The sequence below is a fragment of the Garra rufa genome, chromosome 18 (genome assembly GCF_049309525.1).
Source record: "Garra rufa chromosome 18, GarRuf1.0, whole genome shotgun sequence".
In the NCBI taxonomy this organism is placed as follows: domain Eukaryota; kingdom Metazoa; phylum Chordata; class Actinopteri; order Cypriniformes; family Cyprinidae; genus Garra; species Garra rufa.
In genome coordinates, this window is record NC_133378.1 from 20843225 (window position 1) to 20868824 (window position 25600).

At 37.1% G+C, this 25600-nt stretch overlaps 1 protein-coding gene across 2 annotated transcripts in view; it reads left to right on the plus strand.

The window, feature by feature from the left end:
• pax7b (paired box 7b) overlaps nucleotides 1-25600 on the plus strand; it is a 73378-nt gene that overhangs the window by 22041 nt on the left and 25737 nt on the right. For both annotated transcript variants that reach the window (XM_073822950.1, XM_073822949.1), the window contains exons 5-7: nucleotides 1880-2076; nucleotides 14544-14709; nucleotides 14878-15074. In XM_073822950.1, the coding sequence (XP_073679051.1) occupies nucleotides 1880-2076; nucleotides 14544-14709; nucleotides 14878-15074 (560 nt within the window). The remainder of the gene's footprint in view (nucleotides 1-1879; nucleotides 2077-14543; nucleotides 14710-14877; nucleotides 15075-25600) is intronic.

Genomic DNA, 25600 nt, shown 5'->3' on the forward strand with positions numbered 1-25600 from the left:
AAAGGTAAAACAACGATGTTGGATGATTTCGAAGTGAAAATGAGATGGAGTTTTTCACTCTACACTCTTAAAAATAAAGGCGCTTTAAAAGGTTCTTCACAGCGATGCCATAGAAGAATCATTTTTGGTTCCACAAAGAACCATTCAGTCAAAGGTTCTTTAAAGAACCATCTCTTTCTTACCTTTTTATCATCTAAAGAACCTTCTTTTGCCACAAAGAACCTTTTGTGAAAGATAAAGGTTCTTCAGATGTTCAAGGTTCTTTATGGAACCACTTAGACAAAAAAGGTTCTTCTATGGCATCGTGAAGCACCTTTATTTTTAAGAGTGTACCCTACCTTTTTTAACTGGAGTACACAGAGGAAGAACTAACCACACGTGATTACTTCATGCGTGAACTCTGTGCGTCGCAGAGTTGGTGTAAGATGAGCATTTTTGCTTAACAAGTATATACATTTTTATTCTTTTTAGAAAATGACTGATCGTTTCGCTAGATAAGACCCTTATTCCTCGGCTGGGATTGTGTAGAGTCTTTGAAGCTCCATTGAAACTACAATTTGGACCTTCAACCCGTTGGCCACCAAGTCCACTATATGGAGAAAAATCCTGAAATGTTTTCCTCAAAAACCTTATTTCTTTTCGATTGAAGAAAGACATGGACATCTTGGATGACATATGGGTGAGTAAATTATATAAGTGCAGAGTAAAAGATCTTGAGATGTTAAGAATCAATATAAGGATTTTTTTAGAGAATAGTGTGATTTTAAAAATCAAAAAAACATATTTTTACCCAGCCCTAACATATAAGAAAAGGCAAAGCACACCCCACTCGACTCCTCTATAATCAGCCCTATTCAGAGGGGCCTGTCTTGGAAGCCCACACCAGCATTAGCCAATAAGAAGCCAGGGTTCAGCCATCACTAATGTAGAATTGCTTCAATTTAGCGGGAAGTCATGGCCTGGATTAAGGCCAGTGTCTGCGGAGCTAGGCCCCCAATGCTGCTGAAGGGATTTTCAAGGATCAGCCCAGTGCCAGCCAAACTGGAAATAAATAAGGAATCGACTCAAATGAAATGATAAAAATGGGCTGTAAGATCTTCCCTGTCAGATGCAGAAATGGTCTTGATGTGACTAAAGAATGGGAGGTAGATCTTTTTGAATCTCTATTCTCAATCATGTTTCCACTCGTTAATATTAATTCTTAAACAATTATTTGCAAGTTATCAGCGTCGTGCATACGCACCTGTATAAAGGTCACTGTTCCGCGCAGCACGGATAAGCTAATGTGTCATTTTCGTTTCATCACTAAGCTACTCTGCTTGAATTGCCACCCACACGCCTCTGGTTTGCATCAGATCAGATTTGCGCTCATTGTTTCTCATCTTTTCTTCAGCTAACCACTAAACAGAAATGCTGTAGTTGACATGGCTGCATTTGACAGATAATCCACCGCTCATATTTTGAAGACGGCAAAATCGCAAATGGCATTTAATGAAATAAACTTGAGTTATTTGCAAAGTGCCAGTTTTGTTTCATTTTAGCACCGGTGCGAGGATCGCTAAGGTGGTCTGCGGAGATTAACTCCCCCTACTTTTCCCTCTATGGCCTCGGGGCGAGCTGGGATTCGCACTGATGTGGGATTGTATTTACAAGAGCTTCGCTTATATAAATAGCCATGCATTGAAATAATATTCACATGAATCCGTCTCACTTCACCGTGCTGCAATCCATCCATGTTTTGGGTCCACATGCATTTACACATACAACAAATCAGTATGATGACAGCATTCATGACCAGAGAGCTTTCTGGTAAGTGTGTGACTTTTATAGTGCCATGCACAACACACTCAGTTCTTTCACTCTCTATCCTCTATGACAGGTCGAATGGATGAAGGCTCAGACGTGGAGTCTGAACCGGACCTGCCCTTGAAGAGGAAGCAAAGGCGCAGTCGGACCACTTTCACAGCCGAGCAGCTGGAAGAGCTGGAGAAGGCCTTCGAAAGGACACATTACCCAGACATCTACACCAGAGAGGAGCTAGCCCAGAGGACCAAGCTCACCGAGGCCAGAGTACAGGTACGACGCTGCCAAATACTAAAACATGGACATGGTTTGATTGAGATGCAACATGTGTTTTATTGAAGCTATTACCTTCATCATTCTGTATAGAGAACATAAAGGGACTCATTTACTTACCCTCATGTTCTTCCAATTTTGTATGAATGCATATAGTCAAATGGGTCCAACTCTGTTTAGGTTTTAAAGCAAGTCATATAGGTTTGCAATGACATGAGGGTGAGTAAATGATGACTGAACTTTTTTTGGGGGGTGAATTATTCTTTTGATTATGCTCAACTATGAAGTTTACTTTTGAAAGCATGGTACCCATGGTACTGATGCTCTCAGCTGGAGTTGTAGATGGCATAATGAGAGCTCAGTAAGAGTTCAGCTATGTGCTTCGAGGTCTATAGAGCTCCAAAGTGTCACTAGATCTGCTGGACTAAGGTCTTCTGATTGATGACGCGTGTAACAATGCAACCGCTCATCTCAAAGAAAGTGCTAGAAAAACACAGCAGGCCTCTTCCTGTCAGCCGTATCGCAGAGAAACACTATTTGGTGGCTAACATGGCGTTACATGAGTCAAAGTTTACTCAATTTATTTTTTAAATGCATGTTATTGTGATCTTATTGTTAACTATTTATTTATTTATTTATTTTTACTTTTAAACCTCATAATTTTTTGTCTTGTGGTGCATGCATGGTTACATGGTTTCAATTGAGTTACAGTCTTGATGCAATGTATAATTAAATATCTGAAGGTTCCTAATATTGCTTTGGAGTCTCCTACAATAGGTTTACATGTAATGCTTTCATTTTCTCAATATGTCCCTTGTTTGTCCTTGACATTTAAACTGCCTGCTATTTTTCAAAAAAATCCTTCAGGTCCCACAAATTCTTTGGTTTTTCAGCATTTTGTGTATTTTTAACTCTTTTTTTTTTTTTAACAATAATTGTATGATTTTGGGATCCATCTTTTCACACTGAGGACGACTGAAGGACTCATATGGAACTATTACAAAAGGTTCAAACGCTCACTGATGCCTTAGAAGGAAACACGATTCATTAAGAGCCAGGGGTTGAAAACTTTTTGAATTTGAAGATCAGGGTACATTTAACTTATTTTGTCTTCTGGGGAACATGCAAGTATCTTCTGTAGCTTCTGAAGGGTAGTACTAAATAAAACAAATGTGATATTAAGCAAAATAATAAAAATGTACACAATGTACAAAAGGTTTTTTTCGGTTCAAAAGTTTACACCCCGACTCTCAATGCATCGTTTTTCTTTCTGGAGCATCAATGAGCATTTGAACCTTCTGTAATAGTTGCATATGAGTCCCTCAGTTGTCCTCAGTGTGAAAAGATGGATCTCAAAATCATACAGTCATTGTTGGAAAAGGTTCAAATACGCAAAAATGCAAAGACCAAAGAATCCGTGGTACCTGACATACTTTTCTGAAGAACAGCAGGCAATTTAATTGTTCAAGACAAACAAATTACTCGTGAACAACTATCACTGAACAAATACACTGTTGTGGATCATTCAGGTAACAACACATTATTACGCATCAAGTGTATGTAAACTTTTGACCAGGGTCAATTTTATAAATTCAGCTATTGTTTTCTCTTGTGGACTATATGTAAACATCTTTTATGTAAAATATCTTATTCAGGTCAGTACTAAATAAAAACATAACATGCATTTTGTATGATCCCTCTTATTTTGCTAGAATAATTAACAATTAGCAGATTCTGAAAGGCGTATGTAAACTTTTGACTTCAACTGTACACAATAAATAGCTTGATTTAATCTGAATTTGAACTTCAAAAGTGCATGTAAATGTTGCAGAGCATTCACAGGTCTTTGGCTCCGCCCACCACTGGTCCTGACAGCTTGTCAACCATGTGGACAGTTGAAACAATGAGAGGGGGAAAATACAGTAGAGTTATGGCAGCAGCTGTTGGGTGCAAAAGGAGGGGGATAAAAAGAACAAGAGTGCATTCCTGATGGATTTCTCACTTCAGCTTTTGGCTGGGATCTTTTCTTCCCACCACTTTCAAGCCCACCACTGCTTCTTGTAAAATTTGCCGCATATCAGAGAGCATCCCACACACTCTCTTGGGAACCCCTCTCCACCAGTTACATTAATCAATCAAGAGCTTGTAAAAAATATATAGCCGCTCACCGTGGCCCTACTTCCTACTTTACCTCTGAAATAGTACAGGCTTGTGGTCTTCATATGCTAATAATAGATGTTACCTTAAAGGGATAGTTTACCCAAAAATTAAATTCTGTCAGTAATTACTCACCCTTATGTCGTTCTAAACCCATAAGACCTATGTTCAAAACAAAAATTAAGATAATTTGGAAAGTCAGAAAGCTCTCAGATTTCATCAGAAATATCTTAATTTGTGTTCTGAAGATGAACATAGGTCTTATGGGTTATGGGTGAGCTAATCTTTTATGTAGTAATGTGTAATAAAATGGCATGTAAGGTCAACGGTTCAGTTCGACTTTTGTAATAAAGTTTTTTTTTTTTTTTTTTTTTTTTAGCAAACACTGTATGTCAGATGTTCACAAGCTGGCTAAATGACATCATTGGATAATTGAAATGCAGCTGTCTTTCTCTTTTCCTCCCTCAACCACTTTTTAATTGCCAAACGTCTTTGTTTTCTGTGATTTGATCACTTAATAAAGCTGTAGATCCTTTATTTTGCTTAGCAGCATTCATGGCTTTTGTTTCGAATCCGAATTTGTATATTACAAATATTGTTGGCTCTTTGACAGATTGCTTTGGATAAAAGCGTCTGCTAAATGCAAATGTGCCCAGACAAAACGAAATGACTCCATTTTGGAAAAAGCTGACCCATAGTGGCCTCGTGGCAGGCTTTTTAGCAAGAGAAGATCTCTTGCTGGCAGTGTCAGAGATCCTGCTGATTTTTTTCTGCCATGTCAGTGATTCGGCTCTCGCTAAAAGGAGCCCCATGGGACATTTGGCCCTTTTGTGCATTTATGGTGACTGATGCTAATTAGACAAGTGAATAAACATTACATCACTTCTGACCTGCACATGTCAGTCCTGAATTAGATTTGTAAAAACTGATCATTCAACCACGAATATAACGTTCGAATGTTCTTTAGCTGTCAAATGTGGAAAAATGGAAAGTCCAGATCATCCAGAGATCATATGAAACCACCACATCCTCAATATCTTGGCCCAGCAGCTCATGTTTTGTTTTCTCAACCCTGTCACAGCCCAGCAGTTGGTTCTTGAGAGGCCAAGCAGATGATGTGTGAGGATCTCTGGCTCGAGATAGCTCACATCGAGATGCCAGGGCTCTGGGATCATTGCTTTTGTGAAGGGGAAGGTGTCTGACCCTGTTGGCTTTTGGCAGACCCCACGGCCTCAGTGTCAACCCACTTGAGTGCAGCTGCGCTGACACAGTATCCAGATGTCTGAGAGAGAGAGAAACTGGGAGAGAGGGAGGAGAGGGAGCGTTCCTACTTCTAAAGAAAGGAAGTCAGACATGGATCAGTGAGGATGTCAAAGGCGTTAATTTATGTGTTTGCTGCTTTTCTATTAGGTGTCATCAGTCCGTCACTGTGGTTATTCTTAACCACAGACACTTTACTCATGCTTCCACTGTTTTACTGCTCCTTATGACAAATCAGAGGAAGTGATCCATATCTGAAGTGCTTGCAGGCTCTACAGCACTGCTGTGCTGCCTGTCTGTCTGGTTCACCGCATTTTGTAAGGCCAGAGGGAGAAACAAAATGAATTGACGGAGATTTACAGGAAATTTCATAGGCAGTGGCAGTTATGTCACTTCAAACTCAGTTAGACAAGAAATCTGTGTGATGTGTTAATGTATCAGGTTTGAGGTTGTGGTATGACTACTCTGAAATATGAGGAAAAGATGTAGGGAACAGGGAAGAACTTAGATGCACTACATTATCACAGTGAAAACTGCTTGTATCTTTAAGATCTTTTAGATTATATAAATTTAAGTAGATACTGTTTTTTGAGGTTGGTAAGATTTTTTTAAAGTTGTCTGATTCGCATAGCTGCATTACGGTTATTTTAATGATGTCCTTACTATCTTTCTAGGCCTTGAATGTGGTAGTTACGTTGCTGTCTATGTAGGGTCAGAAAGCTTTCGGATTTTATCAAAAATATCTTCATTTGTGTTCCGAAGATGAACAAGGGTCTTATGGATTTGGAACAACATGAGAGTGAATAATTAATGACAGAATTTACATTTTTGGGTAAACTATCCCTTTAAAAGGACAGCAAATAAGGATAAATCTTTAGTTTAATGCATCCTTGCTGAGTAAAAGTTATTGCTTTTGAAAATAAACCTTACTAACGAAGAGTGTCAGGCGAAGAGTGAGGAGACTTAGTCCTACCACATGTTACATACAAGCAGGTTTGAAGATGTGTCCACTTCCCCTCTCTATTCTGGCACCCTTTGATCCAATCTGGAAACAAAACTTCCAGGGCACAAATGTCAGCCTCCTGATGTGGAGTCATATCACATGCGTTGTGATTGATCCTTGACAAATCTGGAGCCAATAATTCTCTACTTATGCTTCTGGCTCACATAAAAATGCAGGATTTCAATGAACAGATCAAACAAATATGTGAGTATTATATGTATGTTTATATTTGTTTATGCATAATGATTATTATAAAAGCTAAAAAGAGGATGTGCATTGCTCAAAGGGATAGTTCACCCAAAAATGAAAATTCTGTCATTAATTACTCATGTCGTTCCAAACCCATAGGACCTTAGTTCATTCTCAGAACACAAATTTAGGGTTCGTTTGATTAATTTGTTCCGGACCAAAAAGGAGAATTATAAATTTGGTCCTGATCCGCTTGGTGTTCACACTGGCATTTTTGGGTGTGTTCACACTTGTAGTTCAGTTTGTTTGGTTAATTTGGTCCGGACCAAAAAGAAAAATGATATATTTGGTCCTGGTCCACATAGCGTTCACACTGGAATTTTTGACAGCAAACCTAAAGATACCAAACCTAAAGGCATATGATTTTATTTTCGCCACCTGTGAACTCACAAAGAGCTCATAAAAGGCACTTTATCAACTCGTTGCTCCAAGTTTGCCCTCTGCTCATTTTGTTTTGGACACTGCTTGTTCCCTTCATGAAAACATGTCGCATAGCATTGCATCTTGTCATTACTTCCTGTTTTTAGTTAATTTTGAAGCATTTGTTCCATGTTGCATTCATATTTCATTCGAACTGCACCAGAGTTCATTTGGAAGCAGACCGAGACCCATCTTTTAAGTGGTCTCAGTCCGTTTGTTTGGTGCGCACAAGGTACGGATGGCAGTGTGAACACACCCAATTGTGAAAACACCCTAAGATATTTTCAATGAAATCTAAGAGCTTTCTGACCCTGAACAGACAGCAGCAGAGGCCCAGAAAGGTAGAAAGGACTACCTTTCCTTACTACTTTTCTGGGCTTTGAACATGCAGTTGCATTGCCGTCTATCCATGATCAGAAAGCTTTCGAATTTCATCAAAAATATCTTAATTTTTGTTCCAAAGATGAAGGAAAGTCTTATGGGTTTGAAACGACACGAGGGTGAGTAATTAATGGCAGAATTTTCATTTTTGGGTGAACTATCTTTTTAGCAGTGTTCTACAATTCAACCAAGACATCTAGGTGTAGTAAACGTCAAATTTTGCAGATGTTTCTGCACATAAGATTCCTCATTTTAGAGCGTTTTCGCCACACTGTTACCTTCAAGGCCCAATCCAGCCAACCTCCACCCTTCATCCTAACCCAACCTGTCCCACTGCCCATCCAGATTCCCACAACCCCTGCATGGAGCCACTGAGATTGATGTCTGCCTTTTTTACGCCTCTCAGCCACTGTTATGTTCTTTTTTGCTGTGAAATTCAATCACGTTATCCAGGTTTTACTCCTCGTCTTCCTGTCTGCTCACCAACCGCCTTGCGCATGGCAAACGGTAATCCTAGGAAGACATATAGCCATCGCCCTCCAAGAGCGACAGCGAAAAAGAAAGTGAGAGGAACTGATAGGATGGCCCCGGATGATTGATATTGGACGAGAGCACGAGATGCTGGCCGAAAGTGGAATGTGAAATCGTGACACAGTCCACAATCAGATTTGTCTTCCATTTACCTCCCTTCCTTTTGTCTCTCCCGTTCCCCCATGTTCGCTTGGAGATTGAGAGTATATTGAATTGAATTTTTCGACTTCCATTCCCTCCGAACCGAATGCAATCAAACAACAGCTCCTTCAGCCGCACTCCACGAAATCTCCTCTCTTAAATGTTTCGCCAAGCGACTCCGTTCACTTTTAAGGAAATTATTTGAACTTAGAAATGAGTCGGCCATCTCAGTTGGGCAGTGTGCTTTGTGTCTCAGCTTGAGCAGGGAAATGAGAAGAGTGGGGAATTAGAGAGAACGACAGAGAGAAAATCCCTGCTCAAGGTGCCTTTGCCATCGGGTTCCAGAATGGCGCATTCAGAAGCCCCAGCTCGCAGCAAGCCTCTTAGGAGATCCTTTGAGCACAGGGCGGCAGGCACTCTAGCCTCTAACACTGAGATACGCGCCTTCTAATGCCTTGTGCTACTCTTCAGTTCTCACTAATACCAGTAACCATCCTAAACTAAGACATGGAAAGTAATGGGGCTCGTGTCAGCGGGACTAGTGGTTTTATGGGAAAGGTCGTTGATGCACGGCATTGTTGAAAGAGCAGTGTGGGACAGCTAATGGGGGATGGTTGAGTACTGCTAACTTTTATATGAATGAATAACTGGATTTTATTGGCATGATTTATTCATTAATACTGGGAAAAATGGTAGTTGAGTTTTTGAAGTTAAAAAATTCCAGTTGTCTAATTGAGGATGGCTGTTAGGAATGTGCTTTTTAAAGGTATTTGCTAAGCATGTGTGTAATTAGTCCCCTGGTGTGTTAATAAGAGTAATTATATAGGTCTTATAGGTGTTTCCAGAGTCTTAAAGGTGTTTCTGAGGTTTGTGTGGATATGGGAATGGAACAGGAGGTTTCTAAGGGAATGGCATAATTCCCTTGATTTTTTCCCTATAGCGGCTATTGGACTTCCGGTTGAGTGAACGCTGGCGTGTGTTGCTGCCGCTGCTCACCAAACTAAGCCGAATAAACTGTCTTCATGATATTGGATGTCATGACTATCCAGAGATTATAAGGACTACAAGCTGCTTTTACAAACTTTGCTACTGTCAGTCGCTTTTGCGGCTGCGGCCGTCTTGGATATACTGTGGATATATTCTTACCTGGGACTTCTGGCTGTCTGATTCCCCTCCTGGGCAACAATGTGGATCCACCAAATAAGACGCTGGTTTGCCATTATCTGGATCATTCTGTCCCTTCTACACTTGCAAGCCGATGGACTCCTTCAATACTCTGCTGCCGAACTCCTAAAACTCCCTCTCTACCACCTGAGCTCGGGTACGGGGGACTTGACATCCCCCCCGGACATTGCATTCCAGCCCCGACGAAGATATGTCCACCGTGGATCTCGCCGCAAGTTCCAGTACAATAACTCTCATCCTATAAATTCTCTTTGGTCCTCTACTCGCCGGGGCTACCGACGCCCTCCTCGAGATGTTGATCACAGTGCTCTGGCCAGCCTAGCTAAGTCGGCTAGCACCGCGGCGGCTAAGAATAGCCCCACCACTGTCAACTTCGGCCTTCTTAACATCCGCTCCCTCAGCAATAAAGGTCATCTCATTCAGGATGTCCTCGCTGACCATAAGCTTGATTTTTTTCTGTCTGACTGAAACCTGGCAGCAGCCTAATGACTTTGCCTCTCTGAATGAGTCCACTCCGCCCGGGTTTGTTTACATCTGCCAGTCCTGTACGTGTGGCCGCCGGGGCGGAGGTCTCGCGATGATACACCGCGAGAGTTGGAAAGTCGTTCCTGTGTCTGCTGCTCCTGTGTTCTCCTCCTTCGAGTACTCTGCCTCCTTTCTCCCTGGACCTACTCCTATAGTTATTGCCATCATCTATCGCCCACCAAAATAGAACAAGGACTTTTTGAATGACTTCTCTCAGCTGCTGATACATTTTTCTCTGGCTCATAATGCTATTATCCTTGGTGACTTTAATATCCATATGGACAATGATAATAATGCTCTTTCTAAAGAGTTTTCATCCTGCTTAGTTTTGGTTTGCAACAATTTATAAATTTCCCAACTCACTGCAAAAATCACATTTTGGACCTGGTTTGTTGCTCTGGTATCAATCCCACAGTTTGTAAACCTCATTCACTTCCTTACTCCGACCATGTGCTCATTACTTTTAATATAAATCTCACCTCTCTAAAATCATCCTCCCCTGAATTATTTCTTTTCGCAAAATAAAAGATATAAATATTACCTCTTTTTCCTCAGACATCAATAACCTCCTTAGTACTTATCCTAACAGTTCTCCGGATGCTCTGGTTCTCCATTATAACAGCACGCTCCATAACCTCTTGGACACTCATGCTCCACTGAAGTCCAGATCTGTCTCCTTCGCTCGCTCTGCACCCTGGTTCACCCCTGCCCTCCGCCAACTTAAATCCAAAGGACGCCAACTTGAACGACTCTACAATAGAACTGGTCTCATTATACATAAAGAAATCTACAATAACCATGTTATTGAATACAAGAATCACCTCTCCTCTGCAAAATCTGCCTACTATTCTGGTTTAATTCATTCAAATCAACATAGTTCCAAAACCCTTTTCTTACTCCTCATTACTATAACGAAACCCCCTGATTCTCTTCCTCATCACATACAATCCTCTGATTTTTGCAATTCGCTCATGTCCTTTTTTGTCTCCAAAACCTCTGATATCCACCAACACCTGACCTCATGTGGAGCTGCAGCCACTGGAGTGGACTTTTCCCTCCCTTATTTACCCATAACATCCACATTTTCCAGCTTCACCCTCCCCTCCATCCAAGATGTTTCAGAACTCATCTGCAAATCTAAACCCTCAACCTGTCAGCTTGATCCCCTCCCCACTATTCTGGTGAAATCCTGTCTTCCTTCTTTAGCTCCCCTCATCACCAATATTATTCATTCATCTCTCATCTCTGGTATTGTCCCTTGGTCATTCAAAACAGCCATAATCACACCTATCCTGAAAAAACCTGGTTTGGATCCCACTGATTTCAATAACCTTCGTATTTCCTATTTCAAACCTTCCTTTTGTTTCCAAAATTCTAGAAAAATCTGTCGCTATTCAACTTCATTCCTATCTCACTACTAATAATATTTATGAGCATTTTCAATCTGGTTTCCGTCCCCTTCACAGCACTGAAACAGCCCTCCTTAAAATAACCAATGACCTGCTTGTAGCCTGCGATTTTGGTTTGCTCTCTATCCTCATTATCCTTGATCTCACAGCAGCGTTCGATACCATTTCTCACTCCATTCTCCTTGACAGACTCTCCTACATCGGCTTAACCAACATCCCCCTCACCTGGTTCACTTCATATTTATCTGGTCGCACACAGTTTATCCATCTCAAATCCCATAGGTCTGACTCCTCCCCTGTTTCTGCTGGTGTCCCTCAGGGCTCTGTCCTGGGACCCCTCCTCTTCATCATTTACATTCTCCCACTCGGTTACATTATTCTGTAAATATAATATTCATTTTCACTGCTACGCCGATGACACCCAGCTCTACCTCTCCACTAAACCACTCGGGTCTCTTCCTCCATCCTCCCTCACCCTCTGCTTACACCCTCCGCCAATTTCCTCAAACTTAACAGCTCTAAAACAGAAGTCCTTCTCATAGGTACACCCTCTATTCTCTCCAAATCTAAATGCTCTTCAATAGATATTAATAACTTATCTGTTTCTCCTTCCACTCAAGTCAAGAGCCTGGGCGTCATCCTCGACAGTACATTATCTTTTCGGTCACACATCAACACCATTACTCGATCTTTTATTTTATTTTATTATTTTCCAATTACCATAAAGGCCACATGTTAAACAAATTAAATGTATCAATAAATTGCATTTATTAAAAATATCCTGCTGTAGACTACTCTCTAAATGCAATTTATTCTAAAAAAAAAAAAAAAAAAAAAAAGTGGCCTTTATGGTAATTGGAAAATAATAAAATTATAAAAATTGTATTTTATTTTATTTTGCTTTATTATTGCTATAAAGGCCACATATTTTTGAGAATCAATTGCATTCATCAAAATATCTTGCTGTAGACTGCTCTCTGTTGTCCACTTGAATTTTAGATTTTATGAAAAATAATCAGACTTTTTATCTTTCTTTGTCACTTTGTGTACAAAGATTGAAGGGGAGCCTGGGAGGATAAAAGTGAGAGGCAGAGAAAGAGTGTGTACTCATACAGTATGTCTACGCCAGCCCCTTGATCAATGCCCAGGCTGAAAGCGTCATTCTTGAGGAGCTGTTAAAAAGGGACGCCCTCTCTTTGTGGTCTGATTCATTGAAGGGCCATTGTCCCCCTCTTTCACTTCCACTCACAATGGTGGGGACCATTTGAAAAACAACAGTAGATTAACTGCACTGCCAGTGTATTAAAGTCTGAAGAATGGCCCCTCTGAGGCATAGATCAATGTCATTCACTCTTTTGCATACACAGGGGCAGCGCCTCGGCCCCAGAGAGGTGCAGGTTACTGGCCGTGCTCCCCTTTCAATGAGTCACATTAGAATGAAACTTTGAAAATGTGTCTTAATGTGGCAGAGGCATTTCTTTCTTTCTTTCTTGTGTTCGTGCTTTCTTTAAATAGAGGCTTTTTGTTCATTCAAAATATCAGGGAAATGTCACATGCAGATTTTGACAAAAAAAAAAAAAACACAATTCCAATTACGTTTGCCAACATCTAGCACTAACCTTTAAACTAACTATTGAAGGAATAGACTATGGCAAATGTTTAACCCTTTATCACGGTTTATCATGGTTTTCCCTGACTGTGCATTTATATGATTTAAATGGCATGAAAGACAGAAACACTGCATTTTAATCACAATCCAAACAAACATGTTAAATACGGCATGATCAGTTTTTGGTGTAAAAAAAAGCTTTGAGATCATTCTACATAAAACATATGAGTGAAACAAAAACAGCAGACGAGCTGAATAAGAATCCAAATTTACTTTCTAACAGCAGGTGGCGCTTATGTAACAGCAGCAATACAGCAACATTAAAATGCATTATACAGAGGTAAGATGAAAATAAAATACCATCTAAAATTTTCTGACGACAGTCAGTTCCTCTCAGAGATGCATTTATATAAATCCCCACTCCCAGTTCAGCATTTAGAATTTTTATCCTATATTTTTCGCATCGTAAACAGTGAGTTTGCTCTGCCAGTATTTTCTCTTCTTTGCCTTCATCTTCAGCATCTTTGGCTTCTGTTAACGGCTGTTTACAGTTGGTATATTTGGCCAGTTAAGGAATTAATTGTGTAATAGTTCTAAAAGTTTTCCAACCATTAGTCGGAAGTGTATGCAGTTAACAGGGATCTCCTCTCAATTAACAACATCATGTACATCGTTTGGGCACTTGTACCAGTATGCTGTTTTTTTTTTTTTTTTTTTTTTTTTGCGTAATTCAAACCGGTTTTCAATTTGAACCGGTATAACCCTACTTTAAGAGTTATGTCTTGAAGTGAACTTTAAGTACATGTCTGAGCGAGTTGTATAAAAATATTATGCATATAACCCTAGTATGTCCTTCCTCTAATATTATGAGGTGTTTGTTGTTGTGTGTTTTTCTAATCTGTATTATTTTAGTTTAATATACTACTATAGTTTTTGTTTTATATGTTCTGTTTTCAGTTTAAGTTTTAGGCTATGCTTTTTCGTTTTAAAAGCATAACTTTTGCTCGTTTACACTACTCCTGTGTTTTTTGGACCCTTGAAAACGGGGACTTTCAAAAACGCTGCAGACCCCATTTTAGTTTGAAAACTCTGGGGTTGCGGAGACTTTTAAAATGATGCCGTGGCTGCCCACATTAGCTCTGCATATCCTTGATGACATTGTAAATGTGTAACATCATGCTCATTTAGGAAAAGTAATTGTTAAATTGCAGAGAAAAAATAGTATTAGGTTGTGTAGTGTAGACAGAAATCATTTCTGAAATGCAGTGAAAAACGCCAGTGAAGACCAGAAAACGTACCAGTGTAAATGGGGCCTCAGTAATTTAGTACTACAGTGTTTAGTTATTTTAGTACTTTAACTAAATTAAAAGGAGATATGTTGCCTTAAACTTGCTGAAATAAAATAATAATAATCCTGTTTAATTTTAAACAGATTTGAAAAGAAAACGTTCTCTGTCTTTCATCTTTTTTCTTTTTGGTAATCAAGTAGAATACAATTATATCAATAATTTTTCATTAATTAGACATTAAATTAATATTCAGCTTAGTGGTATTGGCCAGAATTTCAGTGCACTTATTTTTATTTTTAATATTTCAGGTTTGGTTCAGCAATCGTCGAGCGAGGTGGCGTAAACAAGCTGGAGCTAATCAACTGGCGGCATTCAACCACCTGTTACCTGGAGGGTTTCCACCCACAGGCATGCCTACTTTACCAACATACCAGCTTCCTGAGTCCACCTATCCCTCAACAACATTACCACAAGGTGCGTTAACCAAAGTTTTTGTGACTAATTTAATCTTTACTAACATTATGTGACATGTATTTAATACTCATTACACAAACTCATCTCATACATGACTCCCAATAAAATGAACGCTCATAATAATAATTAATAATTTTCTAATGTAATTAAACCTGCTGTTCTTTCCAGACGTCAGTGGCACAGTGCATCGGCCCCAGCCGTTGCCCCCCTCCACCATGCATCAGGGCGGGCTTTCGAGCGACAGCAGCTCCGCCTATGGCCTCTCGTCCAACCGTCACAGTTTCTCCAGCTACACCGACACCTTCATGAGCCAGTCAGCGAGCAGTAATCACATGAATCCCGTGAGCAATGGACTATCTCCACAGGTCAGTAAGGGTCACTGGCCACAGTGTTTAAATACTCTTCTCTATAGCCACATGTCAAGGAGTCTTTCAAGTGGAATTACGAGACCTCTCTGAAGATAAAACAGCATATTCTTTGTGCGCTGCCGTGTACGTTCAGTGATTAGATGCGTCTCATGTGTACAGAACAGACATGTTTTGGAGAAATCATCACCCTTGTGCTCATGAAGTGTTTATTAGATAATGTTTTCTAATTAATATTTCTTTGTCTTACGCACTCTCCTAATTAAAATTAAGATTTAATTGTTTGATTCTAAGAAAATTAGTTTTGAGACAATACAGGATACCCTAAAGAGAAGAAATCCCATATGCAGCTGATAGCACTGTGCCTAGTTTAGAAAAGAGCGTAATCTCACTAAACTAATGGATCTGTATGTTTAATTGTCTGGAAGTAATTTTCAAGAGTTAACAGGCATTTTAATACGTCAGGATGTTTTAATTAACGAGAACGGAGAAAAAAAGTATTGTCTTGTGTGACTTTGATACATCTTTGAATCCTGTTGCGAAGCCAGTAAGGCTTTGGTAAATATTGAAATTACATTGCAGGGTTTGTCTTTGTGTTTCTGTGCGACGATTCTTGTTATAGACATTATATAGCATTCTTGAATAATGGAGAGGAACAAATAAGGCTCTTTGCTCAGGGTTGATTCCTAAAAGCTAAATAAAAGGAAAATGGCTGCTATTGATGCACATCATTGGCAAAGAGTGTATTAGAAGCAATTACTCACCATTAGTGGGCAGTTCTGCCCACTATAACCAAGAAGATCTGACTAACAGGCAGAAAATAAGATTGAAATGGTGCATAAGGAGTTGAAAATGAAATTCAATACTGCGTTTGTCCACAATTACCCCCTTGTTCACACGTTTTATGGCCACTTTCCCCCTCCACCAAATATTTCTCAAAGCAGATTGGAAACTGGTATTACTATTTTTTTTTTTTCGAGAGGAAAGAATTAGGGATTTGATGACAAAAAAGAGATTTTCCCTTGTACTGCGGAGTTGGGGGATAACATAAGCGTTTCTCAGCATGTTTGATTGTTAATCGTAGTGGAGGGGCTTTAAGTACTAATGCTTTCGCTGCAAACCTGCATAAATAACTGAACATGGTTCAAGCAATTTAATGCAGTTTTTGGGGAGAGTGTGTACAGCCAGAAATAGATCAAATATAACATAACTGCTCTATTGTTTTATTTTAATTTATTTTATTTTAATAATTTTTTATTTTATTTTATTTTATTAACATTTTTATTTTATTTTAAATAAAATAAAATAAAATTTAACAGCTCTATTGTTTTATTTTAATTTATTTTATTTTAATATTTTTTTAATTTACTTTATTCTATTAACATTTTTATTTTATTAATTATTTTATTATAATAAAATTAAATTGAAGCAGTGTGTCAACAAAAATGGTACACTGCTTCCTCAGTGAATTTTCTATACACTTAAATAGGATAAATGCACCATTGTAGTTAAAATCATTTTTATAATGATATTTTTCTTCAAGGATTACATTTTTCCCCCCATGGGTTTTGTAAGAATCCCTCTCTAAAATGAAGATGGTTCACCCTCCATCCGACCCCTCCTCAGCCCCCTAACCTCCCCACCCCTGTCCAGCCCCTCTCTCCCATCTCCACATGTCACATGTGGCTATTCCATCAGGCCCTTATTGTAGGAAAAATTAATGTTCTCTTTGACAGGAGTATCATAGTTCAACCCCAGCATCACACTGTGCCTCAATGTCCATGAAAGGGCCGCCAGTGGCCCACAAGGCAAACCCCCCCCATTCTTCTCAGCTACAGGGAGTCCACATGGCAGTCCTTACAAGCTTGTTTTTGTACATCACAATTTTCTCCATCATTTGTCTAATCTATTGTCTTTCTGTATTTATAATGCCCCCTCTAGTAATTTATTTTAACACATTAATTTTGTCTTGAATGAAGACAGCTAATGCAAATCTATGCAAATAAGTGAGTGTGTGCACAATTCTGTAGAGTCTTATGTGGTGCAGTTTGTTTTATACAGACAGTGCAGTTTTTTCGACTTAGTACTGGGATTGCACAGAGAGCTTTTTGTTTAGTTTATTTGCTTGGGAAATCTTATCAGCCATTTTCAAGATCTTTATAGCCTAAAGTTGTTGTTATAGGAGTGTAATGGGCTTCTCTCATTTGTCTGGACAAACCCTTCTTTGACACTGGTGACACTTGATTTTTCACTGCTTTTTTGTGGCACATCTAACTGACAGTTTCAAAACAATCCTCCTTATTGTTTTCCATTTATAAAACATTTGTGTTTACCTCAGTGTCCTTCTGATTCCTTTTATATTTAGTATCCTGACTTCTGAAGTTTCTGACTCCTTACTATGTCTCAAAAGTGGATAGTGAATTCAGAAAGAAGTTTTTACACCATGCTTCAGCTGTTTATTGCACTGTTTATTCCTGTTAGAATAGTCAAGAATCACCAATCTTCACGTAAAACTGATCGGACAGACCAAACTGTAAGTTGAAGAGACTTGGAACTTGGAGGGTTGGTAGTACTCACACCGTCTACAATGTCACCAAGGCTTGCCCCAATCGGTCTGACGGGGGCGCAACAGCGATAAAAAAGTACGAAATCACTCTTAATTCCTAAACCGTTTGTCACAGGCTCAAGTATCCTATGGCAAATTTTTTTGGTATTTAGCATTTTTGTTGCAAACTAGTCTTTTGTCACTTTTGCGAACTAGTCCTAGGTTTTTCGACCATTCGGAACCAAACCAGTGCAGAAAGATTCTCTGGAGAGAAAAAAAGTTGGAACTTTCGGCTCACGGTCACAAAGGGATGCCAAAATGTTCTAAAATGGCTATAATTTTTCAACACAATGAGATATCTTCACCAAACTCACATTTGCGTAGGTAAGACCTGAATCTGAGGTTACATGAAAAAAGTCACAGAGCTTTGGTGGTGCTATGAGAACATAAACATAAAAATTGTAATAACTATGCAACTGTTTGACCTATCAACATGAAAATTGGTATGCACGATCTTGGTCCAAAGTGCCACATGTGGCTATAAGGACATTTGTATATCTCAAAAAACATGGTCTCCACAGACCAATGAACTTTGAGCACAGTTAACAGAGGTTGATTGGAACGAAACTCATGGGCCTGTTTTTACTCACAGCCCTAAAGGTCTGTGAGAAATTTGAAAGAAATTGGCCCCTAGTGAGCACTTGAGACAGGTAATTCTAAACAAGCATGCAAAGTTTTAGTAAGACCACAGCTGGCGCTATAACATTAAAAAAAACATATTTCTATGGTGAATGATCTGGATTTGCCAAAAATGCTTATGCATATAGTGGACTTTAATAGGGATCAATGGTTTAAAGGTCCAAATTGCAGTTTCAATGCAGCTTCAAAAGGCTCTACACAATCCCAGCCAAGGAATAATGGTCCTATCTAGTAAAACGATTGGCCATTTAAAAAAAAAAAAAATCTAAATTTCTATACTTTCTTATCACAATTGCTCGTCTTGACTAGATCTGTGTCTACGACTTCACGCATCATGCAGTCATGTTGGAGTGGTCACGCGTGACGTAGGCGGAAGTACCAACCCAGTGTTTACAAATGTAAACGTACAAAGAAAGCCAAATGCCCTTTACAAAAAAGGTAAAACAAAAATTTTGTTGTCTGACAATTTTGAAGTTGGACAAGAAAATTGAACTGAAGTACACAGATGAAGAACTAACCACGCATGACCTTTCCAATGTGATAACGTAATGCGTGAAGCTAGTGCAAGTTAAATGATAAATGATTTTTTTTTTTAGAAAATGACTGATCGTTTTACTAGACAAGACCCTTATTCCTTGGCTGGAATCATGTAGAGCACTTTGAAGCATCATTGAAACTGCAATTTGGACCTTCAACCCGTGTTTTCCTCAAAAATCTTAATTTCTTTTCAACTGAAGAAAAAAAGACATGAACATCTTGGATGACATGGGGGCAAGTAAATTATCAGAAAAATTGAAATGTTATCCATTGTATTTCAATATACATGAAAATCTTGCACTGGTTGGAATGGCTTGGTTTTTAGTTTAGGAAAATGTGAGAAAGATGTGTTCATTTTCAGTTGCGCATTTGTCAAATTGTGTGGATGGACTGCTTTGCAGTTTCTATGGAGTAGGGAAAACTTGAGGGTTTCAGTAAATGTGCTGTGATGGCGTCGAGCCAGAATGAAATGCAACCCTGCTGGGTTCACAACACCAACAGGTGCACAAGCCTCTCTCACTCTTCTCATGTGCCAGCAGAAGCAGAGCGCTTTCTCACTGCACCTCTGGAAAACACATTAAACAGCGCTGCAGCTTAGTTGGGATGAAAATTATGCAATGCCAGACCTAATCTCCATTAAGCCCACGTTTGGACCAGGTCAGAGGTATGGACAGATTTCTATAGCCTTGACTGCATGTCTTTTCAGTGTTTCATCCGCTGCTGGACATTGAGAGCAGTCCAAACATCGGACATGTGGAGAAGGAATGAATGCGGTAATAAAGCCGTAGGCTGCTTTACTACTACAGTCACTCCTCCTCCTCCAACAGATGCTTTGTGCAGGTGGCTGATTGGGTTTTGCAGTGGGAGACGTTCGGCTATGGTTGTCTGATATGTGCAGTGTTTTTGTTGTTAGTTGTTGTAACCAGAGAAGAAAACAACACACACCCGTTTTAATGAACAGGTTTTACTAAAACCAACCATTCAGTAGAATCAGTCATGCTTTTTGTTTCGGGCCCCGTAGCAACAACGCCAGCCCTCAAGGCACTCGAGTCATCTAGTAAAGCTTCCAGTGCCAGTATTAATGAGCATTACTGCAATTTCACTCTGCAACATTAGTGTCAGCTTGATTGGGCCGGAACGAGTAGTTGTTGTGCACGAGTGCAATATTAACAAAATGATTCAAACTATTTAGTTACTTTAGTCATTTCTTTTTATTCATTACTATACATTATTATATTAAGATTGTTATATTTGTAAACATTTAATATTTTATTATTATGCATTCATATTTATTCTTACATTTTATATTTACGTTTTTAGAAGATTAAATGTATGATTCAATTTTTAAAAAGATTAAATGTATGTATTTTATTATATTTATTGACACTGATATTTATTAGCATTTATATGTATTTTTTTATTTATTGCCTTAATTTTTTTATATTTACTGACATTGATACTCTTTTAGGAGATTTTTATGTATATGTATATATATTTTCATTCATAATTATTTATTTGTTATATTAGTTTATTTTTATAATTAAGTTTTATAATATTTTATAATAATTTTAATGTATTCTTATATCTTATAGTTGTTTAAAAGACATTTATAATTATTTTTTTTATTTATTGTCTTAGGAAACTTATATGTATTTTAATTTATAATTATTTATTTGTATTAGTTTATTGTTATAATTGTATTTACATTTTATGTAACAATAAATGCATATTTATTCTTATATTTTTTAGATTTACACTTTTAGAAGATTTTTATATGCATTTTCTATTTATTCCCTTAAAAGATTTTTATATTTATCAACATTTATATTTAGTTTTTATTTATTGCCTTAGATGATTTGTATATTTATTGACATTTATATTTTATTATAACGATACATGTCTACTTATTCTTACATTTTATATTTACTCTTTTAGAAGACTTTTAAACTTATTTTATATTTATTCTCTATTTTGATATTTATTAACATTTAAATGTATTTTTAATTTATTCCCTTTTTATATTTATTGACATTTATATATTTTTGTAACAATACATGTGTATTTATTGTATTGTATTTTATATTTACACTTTTTGGAGACTTTTGTTTATTTCCATTAATAATTATTCATCTGTTGTCTTAGTTAATTTTTATAATTATCAACATTTATATTTTATTATAACAATACATGTATATTTATTCTCACATTGTACATATTTACTCTTTTAGAAGATTTTTATATTTATTTATTCTCTTATTTTTATTTTTATATTTATTAACATTCAAATTTATTTTTAATTTATTCCATTTTTATATTTATTAACATTTAGATATTTTTGTAACAATACATGTGCATTTATTCTTACATTTTGGAGACTTTTATGTTTATTTTCATTAATAATTATTATCTGTTATCTTAGTTTATTTTTATAATTATCAACATTTATATATATTTTTTTAGATTATTTTTTCTGAGATTTTTTAATGTATTCTCTTAGATTTTTATATTTCTTAACATTTATATGTTATTATAATATATTTATATTATTGCATTTTATATTTACTTTTTTAGAAGACTTAATATCTGTACCTCATATGGACATATTTAGAAGTTTTTATTTTCTTTTATATTTATTCTGTGTTTATTTATATTTATAAACTATTATATTACTATTATATTTTCATTTATATTTATTCTGTATTTATTTATATTTATAAACTATTATATTTACTATTTTAGATGATTTCATATCTTCACCTCATAGGGACATATTTAGATTTAGATTTATTCTGTATTTATAAACATGTAAGTTATCATAATACATTAGTTTTTATTCTTACTTTTTATATTTATTCTCAATTCTTTTAATATTTATTTTCATTTATATTTATTGTCTTGAATGATTTTTATATTTTATCATAATACACTTGTATTTATTCTTACTTTTTCTAAATGTTTTTATATTTAATACTATTATTTTATTTAGATGAAAATTTCATCCAAAAGAACTAAAACTTTTAAATGAAACCATAGAAGTGATACATCCCAACTGTACAAGACAGTAACAAAAATGTTATATATATTGTAAAAATATATTTAAAAATGATTCTGACAATACTGCACATTAATACTGCAAAAATCAAGTTTTTAAAAGTGTACAAATATGATATTTATATATCAAATGAGTATTTATTTTAAACAGTCCTTTATGAAACAAATGCATCCTTACACTTGTAAGAAAAGTGAAAGAAAAATGGCAAATGTATGATTTTGCGTGTGTGCGCCCCACTCCAATGCAGTTGGAAGATTTGTGTTTTGGAATGAAGGAACTTTGGCTAGCATTTGATGTTAGGAAGGGAGAGCGAATAGGCTGGGTTTCAGCACTGGGGGATCAGAGGCAGAGCAGTGCTCACCAGCACTCCCTTTGATCCGTATCCCCAGGCCTCCCTGCCTGAGCCACGCGCAAAACTCAGGCCTCACCAGTGATTCCTGACAACTGTCTGCTAGAGATAAGGGAGGGGGGACTCCAACCTCTCTCCTCTCCTCCATTAGCACAGCAGCCACTTTAAACTGGATGAATTATATTTAAGAAGCCTGCACAGGGGTTGCCAAAAAAGAAAAAAATTATAGGAGAGAGAGAGGGGGTGAGAAAGAAAAGAGATGATTGAGTTTTGCTTCACTCCTTTTCCCTTCTTTCTTGCAGATTTTTGACAAGACATTGTGCACCTGAATGTCAATGAGTGAATCTGTACGCCGTCTCTGCTATTATTACCAGCGCGGTATTAAGCCGCTCGCCGGGCACGGTGTCAGCTGGCACGTGTCGCCATCAACAAATCAAAAGACTAAATAAATGCATATTTACATCACCCCCGTGCTCCGAGAGCAGAGGAGAAATACTTGTTAATTAGAACCCGTCTTAAATACAGATGCTGTTTCAATTTGGCAAGAGTTAAAAAGTAAGAGGCTTTATAAAAAAAAAAGATGAGACCTGCTCAGAAGCTGCCAAGAAAATCAGGGGAATTTAAATCATATCCACTGGCAGAATGTTTTCTGCATGAATTTATTTGGTTTCTCTCTCTCTTCCCATCTCTTTTCCCCCTCTCTAGCGCAAGCTGAGAGAAATTGAAGTCTTGTGCTTGTGTTAATGAAACACAGTAGGTTTCTCAGGTCACTCGAATACATATGTAAATTCACATTCAACATCTCCAATGGCTCTAGACTGAAAATAGAGGGTTTGTCGTATAACCACGTGTGTGGAAAGAGGAAAATATTGAGAATTATTTAATTATCACCTCCACAGCATCAGCACTAGACCGAGAATGTGAATATTTTGAGAGAACCAATGCAACATAATCGTATTTTTTGTTGTTGGTTTTCACTCATGAAAATGTCTCTCCTTTATTTCCACTCTTTCTGTTCTTCGTTTATAGCATCTCTGATCTATTTCACTCTCTTCTTTTCTTATTTTCTTAGATAAAAGGCTGCGGCAGACAATAAATGCACAATTTAAATTCAAGAGTGTTTGTGTGTGCAAGTGAGCTGTTGCATCCTGATAAATAAGGGATATATGAGAATGTGATTTACATTTATCTGGCAGAGACAGCCCAGGAGATGAGGATTTAAGCGAGACCATATACTGCATTGTGGCTGAAATGCAGGAGACTTAACTGTTTGATTGAAAAATACTATTACCTATTAAAATTATCTTAGTATTTACAGTATCTTAAAAACCCTATTGCATGTATTCATGCATACTGTATGTTTTTCTTTTTATAAGATGGATTCCATAAGTTATACTCTTATTTTCCTATGATAAATGAGGCAGTCTTAAATAAAAGTATTTATTTAAAGCACTATAAAAAGTGTTTGAACAATATGAACACATTTCTACATTATTTTTATAAAGCGCTACTGAAGTCTATTATTCAGTTTGTTTTGATTAAACAGACATATTTTGTGTCTTAGTGCTTACATGTTTCTAAAGGAGCAGCTGCTGGGAATAGAAAATTGTTAAATTTGATTAAATTTATGGTTTTTGCATTTGATGTTGTGTGAGGATGGATTTAATCATGGTAAAATTAGCTAAAATATTTTAGATACCGATTGATGTTTTTTGATTTTGTTTTATCAGCTTTCATTCATTTTATTCTGAATAAATATAAATATAAATGCAGAGTAAATATGTATTACAGTTTTTCTCAATTGCTTAAACACATTTCTTGAAATTATGCCTCTTATTTGCGAAACTCTAAACACAAATCCACAACTCCTAACTCATTTCCCCAAACTTCCTATATTGAGGTCAAAATGAAGCTCTCCACTCAAAACAATTCAATCTTGCTGAAAAACCAAACTTTGCTTTCAGACATGACACACAAATCCTCAAAAACAAACACACTACAACACAGTTTTACACACTGATGAGATAAATTCAAAACAATACTACAAAAACAATACAAATAAAAAACTTTTCACATGATGAACACAACAAATCTATTCCTTTGCAAGTGTTTTATTCCTTAATTTAATGTACTGTAGAGTACAGTACAAAACAGCAAAAAACAACAAAATAATTATTCTGCCCAGCATCCTGTCTTTGGTCTGGGACAGGCCAAAGAACCTCTTCAGCATCACAGGCTAAATTAGCCCTGGCCAGGCAGCAGGAGTAAAATCCTCTTGCATGCCTGATCCAACCCTGGCACTCATCAACTAAAATATATGAGACTGCTTGTCTTCTTGCCCTTGCTCTTCCTCTGTCTCTTCCATGTTGTTGTCGTCATCGTCCTCCTTCTCCTCCTCCTCTTCCTCTTTCACCTCCTACTCTTCCTCTTCAAAATTACACATTACTGTATGTGGGATATTGATTGAAAAAGACTGGATAGGATTCACAGTTACACTTGTACTAGTGGTCTGACAAAAAATAAAAAAATAAAATAAAAGCACACAACGTCATTGTGAAACAGAAAAAAAAAGAAATATGGGCACAAAGGTGAAAATAAAAATAAGAAAGTCCACTGTCAGAATTTTTAACTCCTGTGTTGTCCTCTGTCTATATGCTTTCCAATGGAAGGTTCATGAGATGTACCTTTGATCTATTTCAGAGAACTGCTTACTGTAATCATTGGTTGATCTATATTATCTTCATTAGTGAAAGTCAAGATTCACTTGAATAATTCATGGCAAATTTACAAAAAGTCTAATAGAAATGTGTAGAATATATGATTGACAGTTTAGGACAACTAGATCAAAAATTTTGCATTTAGGTAATGATTTATACGATGAGCTAATGACTTGATGTTTTGAGGGGTAAGACTATTGCACAGAGAACTACAGTATATAATACATTTTGAGCAACATGACAATAGCAACTGATAATGTAGGAAACTGCAGACAAATGTATATTTAATTTCTGATCTGAGAAATGCACCAAAGTGACTGAGAAAAACTTTTATCCTTTTATCTCCATCAAAGTTTCTGATTGGTGTGTGCTAAATTTTGACTCCTAGTGTTTCCAGTTGGGTAATTGTGTGCTAATTGAGCTCAAACTTCGCAGACTTGAGTGAACAATATTGAATGCTTGTGCTTTCTAAATGACCTCATGGTGTAAGCACTGAGAAATGTAGGGATTTGTGTGTAGAGTTTTGAAGTAACAGTTCACCAAATATAACTCATGTGTCAAAGCAGGGAATAGTGTTTATAGTTTAGGGAAATGGGTGTGCTTTTTCAAAAATGGCGTTATAGTTTT